Here is a 22,419-nt window from a genome sequence, read left to right as displayed (position 1 = left end):
CGAAAACTAACTGTATAGATCGATCTCGACAAATAGAGCACCCTTTATTGAAGGATCCTAGCTAAGTCATGATTCCGTGCCGATAAAGATTTGGAACACCACGTTATTAATCAGTTCATTGACGATAAAACTGGTTTTACACGTTAATCCGCATAAGCTTAACTCCAATCGCCAATTTTGCTGCAGTTACGATTCTAGTGATTTTAAGCACTGTTACTTGTTGGATATTTATCAGCACTATTACTAAAGTTAAACTTCAATTTAGTACGACATTCTTTTTTGTACATATTTTCAGAGACCTGCATATTTGCGTTCAAACAGCTGAAATATCATAGCTACGACTTACACTAGATTTCAATTCCAACCGCGTATTCAGTACGAGAGCCTGTACCTAAAGCCACTTCTAAGTCCCATTATATCAAATCTATAGGCTTTCTTGATTTGCGCACTGGTAAAGCAATTCCATTTTCTTTATTGATTCGGTAGCAATGAGTGCTGTTTGTACATGTTTAGTAACGGTTTGATGGTTTACTAGCTTTGACCACCAGCCCGTTAGCTATATTGCCTTTGTTGCTTGTTGCTGAACAGAAGTATATTCGACCAACAATAGCTTCAATTCTTAAGTAAAGATAATAACTTCAATAAAGTAAAGATTACTACCTGAACACTAAGCCAAAGGACGTACCTTTTTTCAATAAAATCTATGAAGCAAAATTACTTTATGTAAATAATTCATTTAAAGGATTAGTCTTTGGGACAGCTAAACAAAGCAAGGGATAACTTTTCTTACAATTTCTGGTATGGATCTGCCGGACTATTTGTTGACATTAGATAAATAACATAATTAGCGATGGGGGCAGTTCTCGAGTTAACACTCAGTTAACAAAGCCACTGCCGATAAAGAATCAAACTGAAAAGGATTCGACCAAGAGACAGTCTATTGTTTTTCCATGATGGTTTCGTTGCCTACTTTAGCAAGATCTACAGAAGGTGTCTTGCTAGCTAATAGTGCCTTGCCTCAAAAGAACCGAGATGAAAAGTTCCATCATGAGTTGTTTTGTGAAACACAAATTGATAAGTTTACTCTTATTCCTCTAAAAAATGGCGATGGATCGACTGATAGCAATCAAGGACCAGTGTCAAGCTTGTTGGATAAAGTTGATTCACCTGGAATTAGAGATGACGACGTTGTGCAAAATGGAGAAAGGTTGAGCAATGAATTTGATGATCTTACGTTCAAGGCACCAGCAAGCACCGTTACGTGGGATAGCCTTTTCAAATTAAATTTAGGGAGCCAGGATGGACGAAACACAAAAGTAATAGAGCCCTTAGACAGATATTTTGCATCGGTCGAAAAAGATATCCTTTCTCGCCAACAATTTGACATGGAATTCTTTAGCACTCATGGTAGTGGAAAGAAAACAGCTGCAAAAAATAGAAGCCTTTATTTAGAAAACGAATTAAATAGTGAAGTCAACGATGAAATAAATGTTAAGTCTACAAGGACCAAAGGAAAACATACGCTAGAGCTCACAGTAGACCCAGCTTTAAGAGTCTCTGCGAGAGATAGTTGCCATGGGAACTCACATCATATTCAATATGGTGACATGTTTAGGGCTTTGCTACACAGGACGGAACGAGAAAATAAGGAAAAATCCAAACTTATTCATGATAACGCAATTGCAGAACAAAAGCTGAAAGAAGCAAATGTTATTATTGAAAGATTAACAGAAAAAATACAACGACGAAGACTAATACTTAAATGCAAAGAAGATAGACAACTAAGTCTGGAAGAAAACATCGAATCTTTAAAAAAAGAAAGAGACGAGAAACAGGCCGAATGCATGAATCTTATTACACAATTGAACGTTATCATCAACGAAAGGGGGAACAAAATCGATGAACTGGCCATAAGGAAAATAAAGGCTGAAGCATCTTACCATCAAGAGCTACAAAATAATATAGAACTGAAATCCAAATTAGAAAGTAAAGAGAGACACATAAAGGCATTGAAAGAGAAGGTGGAAAAAGCAAGAAAGTGGAAAAATGACATTGCCTAAGCTAAACTAAAAGGAAAAAAAATTAGAACTAGAAGTATGTTTTTTAAAATAATTCGATCATAACTTATTGCGCCAATCAAATCCTTGCTTTAGGCTCACACGTCTATGACTTTGGATACCCGGTCTATATATAAAGACTTGCATGAAATCCATTACTATGTTTGTTTTAAAGCCATGCTCATAAGAAAAATAAAAACACAATAGATAAATAGATTAATTAAAAAAGACTTCAAAAAAATTTAAAAAAAAAAAAAAAAAAAAATTTTAGACTTTTTTATAATGCTTGTTTTTCATTTTGTTTTTTTCTAGTTTTTTGTAAATAGTAACTTTTTCTCTTTAAATTTTCACAAAGTACATAATGTAAATAAGTATTATTATTATATTATTATTATTTAAAAAAAAAAAGAAAAAAGACTGGGGTAATTATTGAGCATAAGTGGCAACTTCATGCTAGTTATTAGATAAACTTTCAATAGATATTGTTCCTGATCACTTTGAAAATCTCAACTTCCATTTCTCTCAGTAAAACATGAAATAGTTATCCTTCGCGAAGGGGTTTACTTATTCGCTGTACAGACCGAATCATTCTCAACGATGGGACCCAATTATCCTCAAAGGAGGTTCAATCATCCTTCGAACGAAGAAGTCGCCAGCGCTCTGGAGAACGGCTAAAACGAGCCCTCTAGCTACAATACTAGAATATGAATTCAATATTTCATGAACTTTCAACAATGACCAAGTCATGATCAACCTGGACAAATGAAAAAATGTCCTACGATATCCACCTACAACTCCTTGCAACCAAATCTGACGGTGTTGGACACGTTCCACGTGATACGAAACATCCAATGAGAATAGTAAGCTTTAAGAAAAAGTGAAAGGGGTTCCTTTAAAGACCCATTGCCACTTGCCGTGATGCATCACAATTTGTTTACATTTTGAATCGTGTCACCACTGAAAAAACAATTCTAACCTTTTGAATAAACTCTTAAAAGAATGTAAAAGAATCATTATTGTGCCTTAGTGCTATGTCGGAAAAGGATTTAATATCAAGTTATTATTCAATATATAAATCTTTGAATTTCATGGACCACGAAATTCATCTGTGGCCGCGGTGCATCACGGTAAGTGGCAATGGGTCTTTAAGGGTGAAAATCGGCCTTGGAGTTTGAAAATTTAACGAATATTGAGCATCGGCGGCCCGACACATCACACGTCACTCTTCGTACCAAAACAACTTTTATTACTGCACTGATACCTTGAAGTATTCTAGATTTATATCTGCCTATGGATGGTTCCTTACTTTCAAACCAATAAATAAATAAATAAATAAATAAATAAATAAATAAATAAATAAATAAATAAATAAATAAATAAATAAATAAATAAATAAATAAATAAATAAATAAATAAATAAATAAATAAATAAATAAATAAATAAATAAATAAATAAATAAATAAATAAATAAATAAATAAATAAATAAATAAATAAATAAATAAATAAATAAATAAATAAATAAATAAATAAATAAATAAATAAATAAATAAATAAATAAATAAATAAATAAATAAATAAATAAATAAATAAAGTGATTTAAATACGCTATTCTTGTTATACTTGAGTTTAAAACGGTACGATGGTCCCTAACACACCAACCGCTATTGAAGCCAGCCAAGAAGTCAAGAATAAAGTGAGTATGTCAATTCTCTGCGCATGAACTGACTGCTCTGCTTTGTAGATCAAACAATACCCATTTACTATCCTAGGTTTTCTAGAAAGCGTTATATATCAGAGTTTATTTGTTGAGAAAAATATGGAAGAAGACAGTGAATATTCATTGAATCACACAGCAATTTAGTTGTTTACACTTGGACGTTCAGATGCAAATGGGTCGAAATTTCAATTTGTACCATCGTGGTTTTCGGTGCGTGAAGACCACCGCCTGCAGCCACTCGACGTATACACAGCAGGAACTATCAGCTACTAAGTCTTTTGCTTCCATATATGGAGAATACTTGCGCGAGGCTTACAAAACAACATATGCTGGAATGCTTAATTGTTACTCACTCCCTTTTTCCAATTTTAAAAATTCGTCGATTGGCATTAGACTCTCTGCACTCTCCCTCCCCCCCCCCCCCCCCCCCCACTACCGGCCCACGAGGGTCACGTCAATCTAGCAGTGATGACCAACAATAAACGGAGTACCAATTTAGTACCATTTCTAAATGCAATCGAGTTGAAAGGAGATATTTTGCCGATTCTGAATGATTAAAGTACTTTTTAATATATATATATTTTTTAAATAGTGTTTCGATAAATATAGTTGGCACTTTCAGAAGTGGGAATGTAGCTTGTCAATAGTACAATGCGGCTCACAAGTCGTCGCAGTTTTTATTCAGTCGTTACTCTTTCTTCTTGATTGGTGTTCTTCTACGAACAGTTATACAAGCCAATAGCCCCCTCTTCTCTTTCACCACACACCCCTCTCCCCTAGATGAACCACAGGCTAAAGAGACTGCAACAATAAAAAACCATAATACATAAAAATATCAAAATGCCTAGATATATAAATTTCAACTAAATGACTAATTTTAAAAGCCCCTAATTATTTAATTTATTTGCATGTTATGTAAACGGTGAGATCACTCACGACTCGACTCCGCACGCAACCGATTGTGATATTTGGTCAGCGGTTAGTACCATAAATTCTTGAGAATTCTGCATTCTTGAGAATTTAAAAAAAAACCACATTTCTTTTAGAAAATATAATTTTTTATGAGTTGTATATAACCTATATAATTATAAATGAAAACAAACGTTTTTTTAAATTTTTGTGTTATTTTGTGAAAACGCTTTTCAACTTTTAGTGCAAGTGGCTAGCTGTGGTCAGTTTGCTAGTATCACGTGACAGGGGGCAGGGTTGCAGGAAGTAATACAAACCAGCAAGTTATTTCCACATTTCTTCAATCTTACTTCAAAAGATCATGTGGAAGGCTCAAGCAGGCATTAATGTCCCTTTAGGCGGTGATAACGCTGAAGACGATGATTGGGAAACTGATCCTGACTTCGTGGTAAGATATTTTGTACCTTTTTCTGTAGGAAATGTTTATCCTTGACTCGGTTCATAGTCAGCCTTCCGGACTAGATTCAGCTCCTCAATCATAGCGTATTTTTGTATATATGTGAACCAAAAGATCGTTTGCCTATCAAGTTATGAAGTTGATTAACATTTACAGCTCCCGAGAAGACTTTTAGTCAGTAAGAAGTCGAAGTATTTACAGAATCGAACTTGACGAACGAAAGCTTTATACTATTTCAGATTCGATTCATTATCAGCTTTCATCCCTTTGTATGGTTTATTGAAGATCTATTAATTTGTTTTATGCATTCCTATTAAGATCGTGAGACTTTCTTTGTGTGTATTCTCGGATTTGTCGTTCTAAAGGTCAAAATGAGACCAAAGCTAGGAATGCTCATACACTAGTACACCAATTCAAATTTAAAATATTCCAGTACTGAAACTATGTGCAACTATCATCAACTCTATGACCCCCCCCCTTTCCCCCCTGGACCGGGCTTTACTCAACCAATTTCCTCCAGTTTTACATGGTATGTCCTCTTATTTACTATGATTTTCTTCATCTAGCTGTCAAAATGTTGTGAACTCACAAGGTGTAGTTGAGGGAGTCCACAACATATTTTGACGGCTCGATGACAAAAAAAAAGTAAATACATACCACCTGGAGGGAATTGTATTTTTACCACAGAAAATTAACAATTAAATTAAAAAAAGCAAGGGGAAAATTTAAAAGAAAAATGGTTTCAAGCATGTGCATGATTTGTAATTTGATGACATAATTCTATTCTGAGTTGAGATGGGAAAGGGGAGCAAGAGTCATGTGTTCTGTGAACCAAGTACTGATTTCTAATTAGTTTACTATTATTTGAATGTGTACAAACTGATAAGTTTACTAAAATACTTAATAATATGTTATTATTAATAGTGCACAGTTATTTGACATAATGTCAATTTTCTGAAACTCATGCCAGTTGATAAAAATAAAACACACAAAAAAAGTCTAAAGAATTAGGTGCACCAGTCACCTTGCAACCTGAAAATAAAATGACTTAAAAAATGGGTCATTTCTGCACCTATCCTAAACTAGGTGACAAGTCATTTAGTAGTGGAAAATAACTAAAATGTTATAATGCACTTATAACTATAATAATCTGTTTTCAAGATGGTTTTCTATGAGGCATTTAAACTAGAAACTCTTTCTTGAGGAACAAAATAAGCACATCTTGAACAAAACTGTCCCGGCATGTTTGTTGTTGTTCTCATAGGTAGAAATGAAGCAAAAAATGTCACATTTGATAAATTAATGTTTTTTTTAACTGAGTGAATGAGCATCTTTAGCATTTCCATAAATATATGTAATAAAAAAGGTCACCATTCTTGTGGTGTCCTGATAATTGCTTAATATTATTTTCAATGTTTCCATGAAAATAACTAGTTTATTCATTTTAATATTTATCTAGAATGATGTATCTGAGGAAGAACAGAGATGGGGTGCTAAAACAATTGAAGGATCTGGTCATCAAGAGTCCTTGAAGTAGGTTAAAATTATTGTACTAAGCTGTTTCTAGATGTAAAAGTATTTACACATTACAGCAGGGCTCAAATAGTGGCTGCACAGTCACAGTTCATGATCACTGGTCAAATTAATTTAGCTCAGTCATACCTTGTTTTTGTGGCTCAACTTTAATGGTTCATAGTGACGGACAAGGCAAATATTTATCTGGACAAAGTCTAATCTTGGCCAGACATTGTGTGGCTGTTATTTTAAGCCTTATTTTAAACTTAAGCTTTTTTATAATCTAGCTTACCATGGTATGGTTAGAACTAAAGTTTAAATTATTAAGGACACTGGTGGTATATGTATATGTATGGAAGTATTTGCTGGACATTTTTGCAATACCCCTTCAATTATCAAATGGTCTGCCCCTAACTTGTTGTTGGTTTTAACGTTACTGGAGACCTTCAGGGGCATGTTTCTCTTAAGACTCTCTACACAACATGTGTTAAACAAAACCCCATAAAACTATACGTTGTCTTAAAGGTAAAGATTTTGAAAATAATATCATTTGAAAGCGATTTTCTAATTTGGAACGATGCCTGAGCCTTAAACACAAATTGGGCATGTTCTGTAGAGGTGAATTGATGGACATGACATTAACGCAGCGATAGCCAAAAGAATTTCACTATGTAAATACAGCAGCTGTAAGCAAAAGATAAAAGTTCTACAAAAGGGTGTGAGGCCAAACAAAAAAATAAGTGTGTTTCGATCCTGTTGCGTGACAGACCCTAATTTTCTTGCTGATTTTTGCCGACGCTAATATTTTTTACATGAAGATATAGAAATATAGATAAGTTATAGTGCTTGGGAATGAGGTTATTCCGGGCGAAATAATTAATAGAAGGTCGATTCCGAAGTTCGTGGGTTCAATTCCCAGCGAGGTTGGAAATTAATTTTTCCGAATTTAAATCCAAGGGCTTTCGCCCGGAATAACCTCGTTCCCAAGCACTATAACTTATTTATATTTCTATATCTTCATGTATTTCATTAGTGCCATGCGGTCCACATATTCTCATCTAATATTTTTTAGTGAGCTAATTTCCATTGTTGTATCAGTAAAAAAAAATTTGTCCTACCAACCCCAATCATTTTTATCATGCAACAGGAAACACACTTTTTTTTAGATATTTTGCTTCTTTGAAAAGTTGCTCATAATTGCTCATAATTGCTCAAAATTGCTCATACCCTTTTGTAGATTATCTTTTGCTTATTCACATAGTAAAGTTCTTTTGGCTATTATGCAAACACCATTTCCATTAATTCACGTACACGGAACATGCCCGATTTGTGTTTAAGGCTCGGCATTGTTCAAATTAAAAAATCACTTTTATATAAATAAAAATACAATATTGTTTTCTACATCTTTATCATATGACCTGTAAAACGATAATAGTCTTATGGGGTTTTTGTTTATGGGGTTTTGTTGCATAGACAGAGTCTTAAATGAAACATACCCCTGAAGGTCTCCAGTACCTTTAAGCAATAATTGTCTGCTGTCTCGAGATAATTAATCACTATGTGGCAGTTTTCAATACCTTGGAACCATCAGTTTCTTGGTGTTTGGAATCCCCCATGAAATAGTTATACTCACACTCATTTTTGATTTATTACGTGTTCTCATTCTATAGCATCAAGGATCTTCGACAGCAAGTAGAAAAGGATCATAAAAATGTAAAAAAAGGTAGAGTTCCTATAATTGTTAATTATGTTATGAGCATCTGTTGATATTCACTTTTGAATTAAAAAGTTCTTTGTTCATACTATAAATGACTATGGCAGGGCTTAAGATGCAGTGTACATGTGTAAAGCTGCTCAGTAGCCAGTCATGATTGCTGCCGGCCAAGTTAGTTTTAATTCAGTAAACATGCATAAGGTGACAACTCAGCTTTGGAAAGGAAAGGAGTTGTTTTTCTCCTGCCCATTAAACATGCATAGAGGTGACCAGTGAGCATGGGGAGGGGAAGAGGGTTGTGTTACTGCTGTCCATTAAACATGCATAGAGGTGACCAGTGAGCATGGGAAGGGGAAGAGGGTTGTGTTACTGCTGTCCATTAAACATGCATAGAGGTGACCAGTGAGCATGGGGAGGGGAAGAGGGTTGTGTTACTGCTGTCCATTAAACATGCATAGAGGTGACCAGTGAGCATGGGGAGGGAAGGAGGGTTGTGCTACTCCTGCCCATTAAACATGCATAGAGGTGACCAGTGAGCATGGGGAGGGGAAGAGGGTTGTGTTACTCTTGCCCATTAAACATGCATAGAGGTGACCAGTGTTGTTGGGTATACTGATATACTGTGATGTCAAGCAAAAACAAAAAAAGATTATGTGGAGAACTAAATATTCAAGAGAGCAACCAAAGTCTGAGAGGGATGGTTGGGCAAATAATATGATAATATATAATATGCTTATCAAAGCTTTAATTTTTTTAAAGACCAAATATTATGCAAAAGCTAGAAATGATACATGTTTTCTTTATAAATTTATAATTAATAATTAAAAGAAATATATATTTGGCTGATTTAATTGTTTTTTTTTTTTCTTACAGAGGAAATGGAATCTGGGTATCCTTTACATCATGAATAATTTTTAAGAAAAAATAATAATATTTTAATATTTTTAATTGATTCATATAAACACACATTAAATCAAGGGGAGGGGGATATTATAATTCATAATGAAAAATATAATTCATTCCTTAAGGAAGTCTAAGATTGATTAAATTACTAATGTTCATGTATGAAGCTTCATTCTTCCCCCTAAAACCAGTTATCAATTTCATCAAACCCTATAACATTTTTGGACTGTTAGATGTAAGCCTATATTAGGACATCATAAACTCATATAAACTGTGAATTGCAGGAGTCTTGCAGTGAGAGAAAAATAAGTGGAGTATCAAGAAGAAAATGCTTTGGGCCAACAATCTCTCGTTCTAAACCCTGTCTAGCTCATGCAGGATTTACTTCTGAGACAAATAGAGGAGTACATGTATATGTTGACTAATATTATTATTTTATATGAGGGAATTTTAATACTTAAAAGTATCAAGCTAATCTAGAAGCTACTGTATTACAGTATTGCAGAATTGATTCGGTATCTAGTCAAAGTGTAAAGTAGTTTTGTCTCTTAACAATTTCACAAGGCCTAAATCATCTTATGGCTATGGTGGAAAGTTTGGTGTAGAAAAGGACAGACAAGACAAGGTAAATTTTAATGTTAAACAAATGTAGTGCTAATTAATTATAGTCCTCATTGATTTCATAGTTTATTGCCAACAACGTAATTTCCACCAGCAGATCCCCTTCACTAGTAATGCATGCATGTTGTTTTTGTTGTTCATTGATTTTGCAATTAAGAAATGTGTAGGTGGTATTAATGACAAGCGAAGTAATGAGTCAAGGAATAGACTATTAATATCACTAGTCTATCACAGCAATGCATTCTGGTACTGTCTACTCAGTTCAATAATTCACCAAACAAAAGAACAACAAACCATGACCTCTCGTTAACATCCCAAGAATGCATCGCTCAGAAAGACAAGCAATATAGTCTATTATTGAATGTACAACTTTAAAGATAATGACCTTCAAAATTTAATGCCTTCATCGTGAGTATTATTGCAGGCATTGAGTAAGATAATGAATGAATATGCATGTATGAAAAAAATACATGTAGGAATGATTGAATGGATGGGTGGTTTATTGAAAGGAAGTGGCCAGTACATGATGCTTATGCACTAATGTCTCCCTGTTTAAATGACAGAGTACAGTTGGCTATGACTATGAAGCAAAGCTATCCAAACATAATTCTCAAAAGGGTATGAAGTCTTAATACTATTTAATAATTTGAGATGTTAAATGCACCTGCACAAGAAAAGTCTTGGCATATATTCAGCATGAAAACTATAGACACAGCCCCCAAGTTTTGTCTATAAACAGGTGGTGTAGGCACACAAGTCATTATGAAATAACAGCAATCAACAATCAAGTAAAAACTGTTCCCACAAGCTTGTAGTAAATCACACTCCTGTTTGGTCCATATTTAAAAAAAATATAACCTGCCTTAGTAATAATTCGGTTTCTGATCTATTAATTGAACAAATCCTCCACGCCCGGCACAAACATGTCACTCACATGTATGTTACAGACAGCTGTGCACCAGGTGATTATTGGTCGTCAATCGACTCACTCTTAACCAATAATCCTTTAACAGTCAGCCAATAAACCTAATTCTTTGTGTTGCAATAATGTTTTCCAATAATTTTATGGGCCACTTGTCATTCCCTTGAGAATAAGATTCTTTATTGAGTTGTATCAATTCCATACAGTATATGTTGCAATAATAATATGTCCTTATTGATATGCAGATTATGCAACTGGGTTTGGTGGAAAATATGGAGTACAGAAAGATAGGGTTGACAAGGTAACAATTTATGCAAAATGTTATTAACAGAAGCCTGTTAAAATTTAATATTTTGTAACAACCACACGATCGCAGTATCAAGTGGCTTGACACACAACTCATAGCTACAGGATACCCTTCCTTTGCTATTGAAACCATTTCAATCCCTAATATTATATAGTTGACCGTTTTAGCTGAAGCTCTGTCTCCTCACTAATATTGAGGTGATCTTTATTTCTGGTGCAACCTCTTGATTTAAAAGGGCAGGGTCATGATGTGGCCAGGTTAGGGCAATGGCCTATTGCTGGCAGTATTTGCAAATAAATGACTTTTCTTTGTATTTGAAGTCTGCAGTTGGCTATGATTATGAAGGCAAAACAAAAGCACATGACTCCACAAAAGGTACGTTTAAAATATATGATACTACACAAATCATGCTCTGGAATATGACTTATTTAATATAAAATCCACCCCTCATGACATTTAATAATGAATTTGGTGAATATGCCACATCACTGTGATTCACAATTATAATATACTTTTCATGATGTTCAATAATGTAGAAAGGAATCTACATGCTGGTCTCAACTTTCACATTATATACTGTCATTCTTATTGGTGCAAAGCTGATAACCACTTGGCAGTGCCAATGTGGGCTGAATGACCTCTTGTCCAAACGGAATACCAATTTGTTGGTTAAATAGACTTTTGTCATAGTGTGTTATTATGAGTCAACAATATTTGAATTGTTGGAAAATGATTAATTAAATTTTATCATATTAAGTAAACTTATCTTTTCTTTTATCTTTTATATTAAAATATGCAATTTGTCTTCTAGATTATTCCAAAGGTTTTGGAGGCAAGTTTGGCGTACAGAAAGATCACCAAGATAAGGTAAATCATAATCAGTTTTGGGTAAGAAGATATAACTAGCTAAAAACTAGTGTGAGCTGCGTTGGTGTTTCTAATGAAACAGTAATGATAAAAAGGTAAATTATACTCCTTCGTCGGAGTACTAACGTCCGAAACGTCAGTTTTTTCATCGTTTCATAGTGTATAATTTACCTTTTTATCATTTCAGTTTCGGGTACTTCAGTTTTGAGTACTTCACTGGTCATTTGAACATTTTTAAAACATCTAATGATGACAACATTCTATATTTTTCTTGAGATGTAAAAGACACAGTCGTTCATTATTAAGGCAGGGCTTCTGACAGAATGCTGAGAAAAAGTTCACATTATGTGGAACGTTTTTCCGCATTATGCAGAAAGAATGTCAAATTATGCAAGGGAAAGCAAGGGATTACTTAATAACAAAACAACAAAAAACGCTTCAGTATTCAAGAAATTATTTACAATTTTGTTCTTTTTTCGTAAATCTACCATTTGTTATCATGTCTAAGAGTTAAATCTTGCATAAATTCTGAACGTTATCTACTGTTAACCACTTTAAAACAACAAGATGGCGTTTAAAATGCTGTGTTGCTTCAAGATTTTGCAAGTAACTTTTTAAAATGTCCTATTTGACCAAAATTGCGGGATTTATGATACATTTTCTTCTTGATCGTTGAATTTTCTTAAGATTTTAAACGAATGGTGTTTCTTTAATGTCTCTTGTCCCGTCAAGATATTTCGGATCAAAAATATTTTTACATGTAAATCTTAAGGCCTAAAGTGGTGATACCTACAAACGATTTCAATTCATTTTATGTTTCACCCTATCTATAGTCTGCTGCTGGATGGGATTATGAAGGCAAAACAGAGGCTCATGAATCCACTAAAGGTACATTTTCTTAATCCAATGCTTTATCAAATGAGGCATTCTGGTGATGTACTCTTTCATGTTTAAATCCTTTACAGATCATTCCAAGGGATTTGGGGGCAAGTATGGTGTACAGAAAGATAGAGTGGACAAGGTAATTTTACTTTTTATTTACATATTATGAGGAAAAAACTAAATACAGTATTAAAAAAAAGAATTTTTTTACACATTTTGAGGGGAAAAAACAACACTTATCAATGCCCTGAAACAGCCTCTTGGCTGATCAAATTCAGGACGTGGCTAACGTGCAGATATTATTGGGATTTAGCTTGTTAAATTTTGTGGAGGGAGGAAAACTAGATATTAATCCAAAGAAAAAGCCTTGAATCAATCACGTGATACTGACATCCCTAAGACCACTAACCCTCCTTTCCCAAATCACAACATAATGATTACACTTTGACCCATAGGTCTGACTAAAAGTACGTTCGCTTTGATTCAGTAGCCCTTTTTACATGAGCTAAATGAGTTATCTTTTGTATTTTATTATTACAAACTCGTCTGATAATCTAAATAACATAGAAGAAATAGAAAACACGTGAAGGTGCTGTGTTTAGTTATAAAGCACGCGCAGTGCTTCTCAACACTTCTCGAGTGTTCTGCCAATACCCAAGTGCTTTATTACTCCACACAGCACAACAAGCAATTTGTTTATTTCTTTTATAAAATGCGATTAGAGTAACCGTTATTCTGGATAGGAATGACGAAATAGAAAGTGTGCGCATATTCTGTGTGCTCTCATAAAGCACGATCTCCCATCCAATCAGAACGCGAGATTCATAACTGTTATTTCATAAGCATCTCTTTTTCCAAATTATTTTCTCAAACTTGTTTGGTTATCTTGAACAGTCTGCTGAGGGCTTTGAATACCAAGGCAAAACAGAAGCACATGAATCCACTAAAGGTACGATCAAACAATTTGAAATGGATATTCCATGTAACAGCTTTTCTTATTAGGAAAACTTTCTATCTCTTAACAGATTTTTCAAAAGGTTTTGGAGGGAAATATGGTGTTCAGAAAGACAGAGTTGATAAGGTATGTCAATTGCCGGACTCAAATAACGTTAATTATTATTGAGGGGGGGGGGGGGGGGGGGGAATGCATGTTTGAGTTGCAGTAACAACTTGGCAATATTCTCGTTGTAGTCTGCTGTAGGATGGGAGTATGAAGGCAAGACAGAGGCTCATGATTCAACCAAAGGTAGCACCATTACTACCCAATCTATCATACATTCTTCTTACTAACCGCTTCTTTCTTATTAAAGATTTTTCAAAAGGATTCGGAGGAAAGTTTGGTGTACAAAAAGACAGAGTTGACAAGGTAATTACTGTGTCCATTGAGTTTTTGTTACAGTTATTAAGTGGCTAACACAAGTGAAGATTGGTAATGTGCACTCTTCTTTTTGCCTCTAGGGTTTTAATAGTCCCTTTTATACTTTGATAAATATCGCTGTCTTTGAAGTCCACCGACTCATTTGGTTTCTTTGTAGCTATAGAACAGGACTTTTTTTCATTTTCACTCAAATCTTTACTATTTGTACATCTTTACTCACCCATTATTGAAGGGTGCTTTCCATTAAGTCGAACCAGTCGGTCCGAGGGGCCAGAACTGGACAGTCGCGGGCAAAACTGGCACGTACCGTTTGAAAACTGGCCACCCCGACCAATCAGTTAAACTTAATGGCCCGAAATGCTCATTTTTAATAAACTTCTAACCTCTTTTTTTAATTTTTTATCTTGTAGTCTGCTGTGGGATGGGAATATGAAGGAAAAACAGATGCGCATGAGTCACAGAAAGGTAAATTGTTTTACTTTAGAAGGTAAATGATAATGTTAAAAACTGCGGATTGTTGAATGTGACATGCGTGATGATTCCAAAAACGGCTTGATAGCACTTCTTGCAGCAAGACCAGTCGGTGACTTGGATTGAGGTTTTAGAAATAAGTATTAAGTTTTTAAAGTAAAAGAGGAATAAGAAATGTAATTTTTGTTGGTGATGGTGTTAGTGGTTCTGGTGGTAGTTTTTTTATGTCTCGCGTTTCGTGCCTATAGACCCTTTCCAAATATGTGCGATTATTCACACACCCATCTAATACGTTACAGTTTTGGCGCGTAATCACAGGAAAAAACCACACGCATTGTGCTGAAGGCTGATCATACCGGCCCCCATAAAGCATTATGGGCTATTGGAAAGTAGTTCGCGATTTGGATTATCATTTTCTTACCAAAGGAGAGATCATGAATGAATTACTAAATGTCCACAATTTCAGTATTGTTCATTGGTCGTAAAGGAAAGATATACAAGCATTTAAGATATTCGAAAAACATGAAAACGAGCCTGGTCGTGTGTTGGTCGTGTGTAGTTTCTAATGCAAGTACTTGTAATTTCAAAACGCTGTAACTTTTCAGGTATACTTGTTAGAACGCTGAATTTTTCCTCCACTTCTAATGTTGGCATTCCATTTGAAATGCTAAGTAATCCTTGTCCATGGGTCTATAAGGAAGGTTATGCTTCAGGCGACTAATCTTAACTTGTAAATAATATTCCCATCGTTTAAATGCTACAGATTACGCTAAGGGGTTCGGTGGCAAGTATGGAGTCCAAAAGGATCGTATGGACAAGGTAGGAAAAGAATATAATAGTTTATTCTGTACCAGGTCAATATAACAAAGTACGCGGTAATTGAAATGCTTTCGAAATTAACCAGTCTCACCTTTGGGGTCTCAGGTTTGATATCTAGACTTGACATCATATGTAAAAAGAGTTTGTTAGGTCTCTTTGAATTCAATCTGTTAGTTAGTCGTGTCATGCATGCGAGCGGGTTGTTTCAGGGTCAGTATTGATGATATTTGAAGGTTGTTTGTCCCCGGTTGTCAACAGAGCTTTTTTATCCTTCCTTTCCGTGCAGACTGACAGTTTGTATTTGCCAGTGCTGTATTTTTCGTTTTTTAATTGCTTTCTTGCCGTCGTTCTTGCTTTACCGCATGTCTCACTGCTTTTTCGTTTCGCTTTTATAAAAACTGAAGCAGAAGACAAAACGTTTGAATTGCCTTATCTGATGTGTTCTACCGTCAGGTTTCTTTGTCTTACAGTATTTTCCCTGTACAGCAGGCATTTGTCAATGAACCAATTTAATAATGACGTCGCTACCAAAAGGAAACCTTTTTTCAATTTTTGTAAAAATTCAAATTTGAATTTCAAAAAATTAATATACAAACCAACACTATTATTTTTAATGGTATCATTTGTCAAAGGTTCATATCGTTTCGATTTTTTCCATCAACTGTGCAACAGATCATTTTACAACAACTTCTTATTTCTCGCGCGCTGATTGGTAATTTTTTATCATCAATAAGAGGACACACAGATAAAGCTGACGTCAACGAGCGCGCGCTCTTTCCGTTGAATGTTTTGATCGCTAAAAATGAGAAGTTTTTATCGTTTTTGTTATTGTAAAAAATAAATTGACATCAGATTTTTATGTGTCTGTCCTCTTATTGATAATAAATTTCGCCATCACATTGTCAAAGTAGTATGCGGATCCACACTACTTTGACAATGTGATGACGCAATTTATTGTCAATAAGAGGACAGACACATAAAAATCTGATGTCAATTTGTTAATTTGCATCTTTTTTTAGTAACTCATTTTAGTTAGTGTAATGTGCTGCATTTCTTTTTTTATGGAAAGTCTGCTGGTGGTTATGAAGACATGCAAGAAGTCAAATCAGAGTACCACACAGCCAAACCTCGTACAGGTATGGTGTATGGATTATACTTGTACTAAACAAGTACCTCTAGTCAATGTACATAGGATGCCATAATGAGTGATGTGTGCAGTTATAAAGTACGCGGAGATTAACAGATCATTAGAAGCACGACGCTTAAGATCCTAACACTTCTCTTGTGTTGTGCCAATAACCGCACAGAGCACACGCGTGGCGTATTCAGTTTGTTTCTTCAACACAACACAATTATAAGTAATTCTCGAGAAATCAGAGCGCACGCGCTTCGGATGTATGAGTTTAGGCTTACTTATAGTAAACTAGGAACTCTAGTCAATGCAAAATGTTATCAATAATATGTACAGGGTCTGACGGTATGTGTCGCCTAGTTTTCCTTCATCCCATCTGATTTTCGTACATAATTGTCTAATTTCAGATTCTGGTTCAGCTGGAAATCTGAGAGCAAGGTTCGAGAACATGGCGAAGCAAGAAGAAGAGGTTTGTTTTTTTAGTCTTTAGTTTCTATATTATCGGTTTTTAAAAGACACCAATGCACCAGGCAACCTTCGGTGAGTGGTGAAAAATTATAAAACTCGCACTCTTAAAAAATCTAACGAGTTTGATTTAAAATGGTTGAATCTGATCTGTGTTTATTTAGCGTCAAGAAAATATGTACTTTCATGAACATTAGATGAGTAGTTTTAGTGAATGAAAATAAAAACAATCCATTTACCAGGATAACAGAGTATAGGGGTTAGCATGTCTATTGTTTAAACAAGGTATTCCTCGTCCTTCTAATTGTTCCAATATTTGATCTGTAGGAGGCAAGACGCAAAGCAGAAGAAGAAAAAGAACGGCGTAGAGCCAAAGAAGAACGTGAAAAAGAAGCCTCCAAGAAAAGACAGGAAAGGGTCAGTGGAACACTAACAGCTTAGTAGACATTCCTTTTCAGCAAATGCTCGAAAAAAAATACATTTTTAAAAACTTTATTCCATTTTTTTATTTTTGAAATAACCCTAAAAAGATGAAACTTGCATGTATGAAGCAGTTCAAATATCATTAAATTGAAGAAAGAGAAGCATCGGGGTTAGGAGGAGGGGATTACAAGCAAGTGACATTACCTATGATATGTGCATAGATGTATTACTTAATAACCTTTTTCCTTTGTACTTTTTGGAACAGGAAGCAGCTAGGGAAAAGGAAGAAAATGAGGAGGAGGAAAGGCGTAGAGAAGAAGAGGAAGCCCAACGTGAAGCAGACGAAGCTGAGAGGGAAGCAGAAGAAGCCCGAAGGAGAGAAGCTGAAGAAGCAGAAAGACAAGAACAAGAAAGGAGATATGCTGAAGAAGACGCTGAAGCCTTGTATGACACTGCTTCACCAGCAAAACCCGAAAACCAAGAGGATGAGCCCCAGGCTGAGGTAAAATGAATATTTAACATTTAGATTGACTAGCTACGAGAATAGCAACAGTTCGAATAGCCTGCGTCACAGCGGAATTTTCTTCGTAAGAAAACCAAACCAACCCAACTTCTTAGGCACAGAACAAGCTCATGGGCGTAATACTGGCTCTTTCTGATATGGAGAAAGTTTTTGTCCCTAGTCCTTTATTTCTGTGCAATCTCCAGTCGCACAAAGTTTATCTTGATGTGCGGGAAGTTGTGGTTTTCCTTTTTTATAACGAAAATACTTAAGGTGGCTCAATGGGGGTTTTCTCGGCGCCCTACCATGTAACTACAAATCGCAAATACGCGCTCGCAAACAATTTATTGGGGATAAAAAGTTTAAAGATTTTAAGGGAAAGACGAAATTTTCGAATGAGAATGTTTTTACTGAAGTCGGAATTAATAAAATACTGCTGTTAAGTGTTGGCGCGTTTGCTTTATTACTCATTTTCTCCATTTTTTGACCTAAATTGCGCTTGACATCTTTGAGGATGAGTACTTAGCTCAAGATTTAGAAAATTTGAAGAAAATCTGCTAGAGCGTTTTTCAGAAATCTGGCATGACGTTGAAGTTTTGACACATAGGAATTTTGCAAAAACGAATTACAACGCGGTAATAAAGATGACAACTTTGGACGTGCAACAACTTTGCAACAACGCTGAGTTTTGAATCATTTTACTAACCGAGTTTCGTTCCACTTCACTGGTTTGGATATAAAAGACGACTCTTTTTCAAGAATCGAATATAATCAATAATGGAGAGATCGAGGACTTCAGAACTGTTAGCGAAAAGTAAATAACCATTTAAACGCATTTCTATACAAAATTAGGCCGCTTATTGGTATTTGAATATTATTTATTTCGTTAGACGTGACGATTCTTTAGGCCAAGATGCTTGTAATTTGTGTAATTCAAGATAGAGAGTATAATTATTAAAACTAGTCACGTCAGTAACCGTTTTCTAGAGACTAATTGAGTCCCATTCCACTTCACTGGTTTGGATGTTAAAAAATACTTTAAGTGCACATAAGAAGGAGAAAAGGGTATTTTTAACTTTTTATTTAATTCAGACGAGCTGAAACTAATATGGTCGGACATAAAAATACATTTAACATGTTTCAAAGCACACCCTCCCACGAAATAGAGGTACATAACAAAGATTAGGTGTTAAATAAGCTCAAGCATACCCACACATTAGGCAACCCAATGCACGTTCCAAGAGCGTCTGGTTGCGATTTGAAGTTGGATGGTAGCGCGCCGAGAAAACGCCATGCATCGAGCCACCTTAAAAGAGTGAAAAACAACTAGTCACTTAATACTGGCAGATTTTTTTGTTAATGAAAAGCTGTGAAAACCAAGAAAGCAAAATCACTCATGCTAACCAGTATGTTTGTCGTATTTCAGGTTTCCTCTGGTGACTATGGTGTTGTTGCTACTGCTCTCTACGATTACGAAGCCAGTAAGACAATAGTTGGCCTCAGTTGTGCAGCCTTTATTTAACTCTGGTCAAAACAGTCTGAGAATCAGAGCAAGATTCCTTAATTCTAGTCCCCTGCATAGTCAGTTGCACGTTTATACACACCTATTTCAGAAATCATTGTCGCACCAAAAGCCTCAAGCAACAAGCCAAGACCGCAGAGGATGCCGGTACTTTTAGCTGTAATTAGTTTATTCATGGTGCATTTTCATTTATTGACTTTGCTCCAAGCAAGGCTGCTTGAGTTGATAATTAGTGGAGAGCTATAGCCACTTGCATGAACCTTGAATAAATCAATTATAATTAAAAGTACCGACGTTTTCAGGAGCCTTCGCTTGTTACTTGACGCTCCTGGTGCGACAACGATTTTCGAAATAGGTGTATACAGTCAGTTCAAAGAACGTTGTCGACCGGCTCAAGATTACGCAACTGAACCGAAATGAATACAGTGGCGGATCCAGGGGCCGTTCCATGGAACCGCTTTTTCTGAGATCTTGTGAAGCATGTTCTTTACGCTGGCAGTAGAATGAATGGAACACCCCTTATGTGAAGCCAAGCTTACCAGGTTTTTCTGCCTGGCGGCCATTTTGGAATCCAAAATTTTAAATTCCTGGATCCGCCACTGGAATGCGAGTAAAAACCCCTGAATTAACGATTAAATATTCATTCTTGAGCTGATCTTAATCAGAGTTAAAGTTGGGCAGCACGCAGGGTAGACAATAGATCATTTAATAATAATCCTTATAAAAGTGAAGGGCAGATATTCCTTTATCTTTAGATATTATTAGATATTGATTTCTTATATATTATATATTATTATAATAATATATTTTTTAGATATTATAACAATCACTAATTTGGAAATATTTATTAACATTCTTCAAATATCCGTCTTCGAGATTAACTGGAGACATTCCACGATACTAATCAACAATTAGACTACGAGTTTTCTATGAGTCAATAGATAGTCGATGAGGCGCGTAGCGCCTAATCGACTATTTGACTCATAGAAAACGAGAACGAGTAGTCTAATTGTTTTAGTATAAACCTACTAGCTAATATTATAGTATTGAAAACAAAAAATGACACTGAAAACTTTACCGTACAAAGCGATGGTCAACCGGCAGCACTGTTTTCATTCATATTTTCGAACTCGTTTCGAAGTATTAACGTAAAGCTTAAACTTGCTCTATTTTTTATAGCTTTTTGTCTCTATTATTACTGTCAAAATTTTCTTTCCGATGTTTTTTATCTTATCAGTTCTTTGGATCATTTTTCTTGTTGATGAGTGATAAACTGAAATAATTTATTTACAAATACTTTGTTGTCAGACCATTCAAAGCCGTGCCATGTTTACAATTTTTCAATTTACAAGATTCTTGTCAGTTAACTTGCACTTTCTTTATTGTTTCGCCTGTTCTTACCGTTTAAAATTCTTCTTGAATACATGTGAATAAGTTGTCTTTTGGATTTTTTCTGTTCTTTGAGGGAATTCTTTTAAAATACCATCATTATCTCAGCAGTCAGTTGTTTGTCCGTCGTAAAGTTTGCACATGAAAATCTCAGCGAAATCTGACGGCCGCTTTTTCGTGTTAGAATTGCTGTAATTCTTCAGTTTTTTACTTATCTGTACCGTTCAAAACCTCCATTTCTTTCCTTGATAAAGTATTGTCTTTCCTACAATCAATTTTTAAAGATTTTTTAGAGAACAAGCAGAGATTTCGTCGAAACTTGACCATGCACTTGTTTGTTTTTCGCTACTCGCTATCACTGGATAGATAGTGAGTACGTTAGCCAATCAGATTGCAGGATTTGTGATAGTATGCTAGTAGGTTTATGCTAAAAGCAATTAGTTGACTCATGTTTCCTGAAACAACCTCACAATTATGGTGTAACAACCTCCCATGATTTGGCCATTTTTTTGTTTATCCATTGAGTTAAAAGAACTCCCAAGGAAAGGTAAACAGTCATACAGATAATTTTTCCCGCATATGTTAGGATTTACCGAACTAGTGCAATATTATGATGTTAATAATTCTTCTAAATAATGTTTGATATTTTCAGCTGGTGAAGACGAAATCACTTTCGACCCCGGTGACATCATCACTAACATCGAAGTGATTGATGAGGGATGGTGGAGTGGTACATGCAATGGTCAGTCTGGCCTGTTTCCCGCCAATTACGTTGAGGTGAATGAGTAACAGCCGAACACTTTTAGTACATGCACGGCATTTTTACCGCCGCAAGTCCATGTCAGTATACAGAAGAGGATTTGGAAGAAGCAATCCATAACTATTTGATTATCAATTAAATATGCTTTTTTAAGAAAAATAAATAATGCGCTGTTTGAAAAACTCTTTAAGCAATTAATAGTCAAGAGATTGTAACTGGATAGCAAAAAAATGATTATATACGTATATTTTTTCTGCTTATTTTTTATTCAATTGACAACTATTAGCCATTTTAATATTCCTCGTCCTTCCTCTGAAAGGTAACTAAGGGGAAAAACCACAAGTATTTTGCTGAAGATTAATTAGACGATTTTGTAAATTATGCACATTATATGCATGATATTTGAAGCTGTATGACAAGTCAATACAGTAAATCTCTTGATGTTCTTATAATGCGCTCATAAGCAATATAAAGAAGCAGCATGATATGATCTCGTTTAGTTTTCTCACTGATTATTACCAATAAATCAAAACATCATGGAGTGATTATGAAAAAGGCGAATGTGCAAAACCTTTTCTTGGTGATGTCTTTATTAATTTTTTTTTTTAATACGCTGTCGACAATTTAACAGTTTGTATTAAGGACACTAAGCTGAATTTATTCGTTACGGGGTTTTCTGCGAAAG

At 35.0% G+C, this 22,419-nt stretch overlaps 2 protein-coding genes across 3 annotated transcripts; both read left to right on the top strand.

The window, feature by feature from the left end:
* The first annotated feature begins 953 nt into the window (after window positions 1-953).
* On the top strand, window positions 954-2,254 carry LOC116293860 (uncharacterized). The gene has a single exon (XM_031701351.2). The coding sequence runs from the start codon at window positions 954-956 to the stop codon at window positions 2,058-2,060; it is 1,107 nt and encodes a 368-aa protein (XP_031557211.2). The 3' UTR covers window positions 2,061-2,254.
* A 2,705-nt stretch (window positions 2,255-4,959) lies between these two features.
* Window positions 4,960-22,291, top strand: LOC116293864 (src substrate cortactin). Of its 2 annotated transcripts, XM_089030977.1 has the most exons (23): window positions 4,960-5,133; window positions 6,602-6,675; window positions 8,328-8,380; window positions 9,245-9,260; window positions 9,839-9,899; window positions 10,459-10,513; window positions 11,063-11,118; window positions 11,445-11,499; window positions 11,936-11,991; window positions 12,825-12,879; window positions 12,957-13,012; window positions 13,768-13,822; window positions 13,899-13,954; window positions 14,065-14,119; window positions 14,184-14,239; window positions 14,662-14,716; window positions 15,486-15,541; window positions 16,611-16,677; window positions 17,081-17,142; window positions 17,466-17,555; window positions 17,827-18,063; window positions 19,490-19,544; window positions 21,627-22,291. In XM_089030977.1, exons 1-23 carry the CDS (start codon window positions 5,047-5,049, stop codon window positions 21,761-21,763), a joined length of 1,605 nt encoding a protein of 534 aa, XP_088887103.1. In that variant the 5' UTR covers window positions 4,960-5,046; the 3' UTR covers window positions 21,764-22,291. The 2 variants fall into 2 exon arrangements, with proteins under 2 accessions (XP_088887103.1, XP_088887104.1); XM_089030978.1 differs by lacking the exon at window positions 4,960-5,133 and having other exon boundaries at window positions 6,658-6,675; window positions 8,328-8,379; window positions 9,243-9,260.
* The last annotated feature ends 128 nt before the right edge of the window (window positions 22,292-22,419 follow it).

This window comes from Actinia tenebrosa, unplaced genomic scaffold (genome assembly GCF_029948245.1).
Source record: "Actinia tenebrosa isolate PJP-AT-01 unplaced genomic scaffold, QUT_ActTen_1.0 PGA_scaffold16__25_contigs__length_10494907, whole genome shotgun sequence".
NCBI lineage: Eukaryota > Metazoa > Cnidaria > Anthozoa > Actiniaria > Actiniidae > Actinia > Actinia tenebrosa.
Note: the sequence above shows the minus strand (reverse complement) of the source record. Positions and strands in the feature narration are given on the sequence as shown.

Excerpts from the sequence above, each read along its gene's own strand:
- LOC116293860 (XM_031701351.2), top strand. The coding sequence starts at position 954 with ATGGTTTCGTTGCCTACTTTAGCAAGATCTACAGAAGGTGTCTTGCTA.
- LOC116293864 (XM_089030977.1), top strand. The coding sequence starts at position 5,047 with ATGTGGAAGGCTCAAGCAGGCATTAATGTCCCTTTAGGCGGTGATAAC. Across the intron at positions 9,900-10,458 it reads AAAAGGACAGACAAGACAAG|AGTACAGTTGGCTATGACTA; the intron begins GTAAATTTTAAT and ends TTTAAATGACAG. Across the intron at positions 13,823-13,898 it reads AGCACATGAATCCACTAAAG|ATTTTTCAAAAGGTTTTGGA; the intron begins GTACGATCAAAC and ends ATCTCTTAACAG.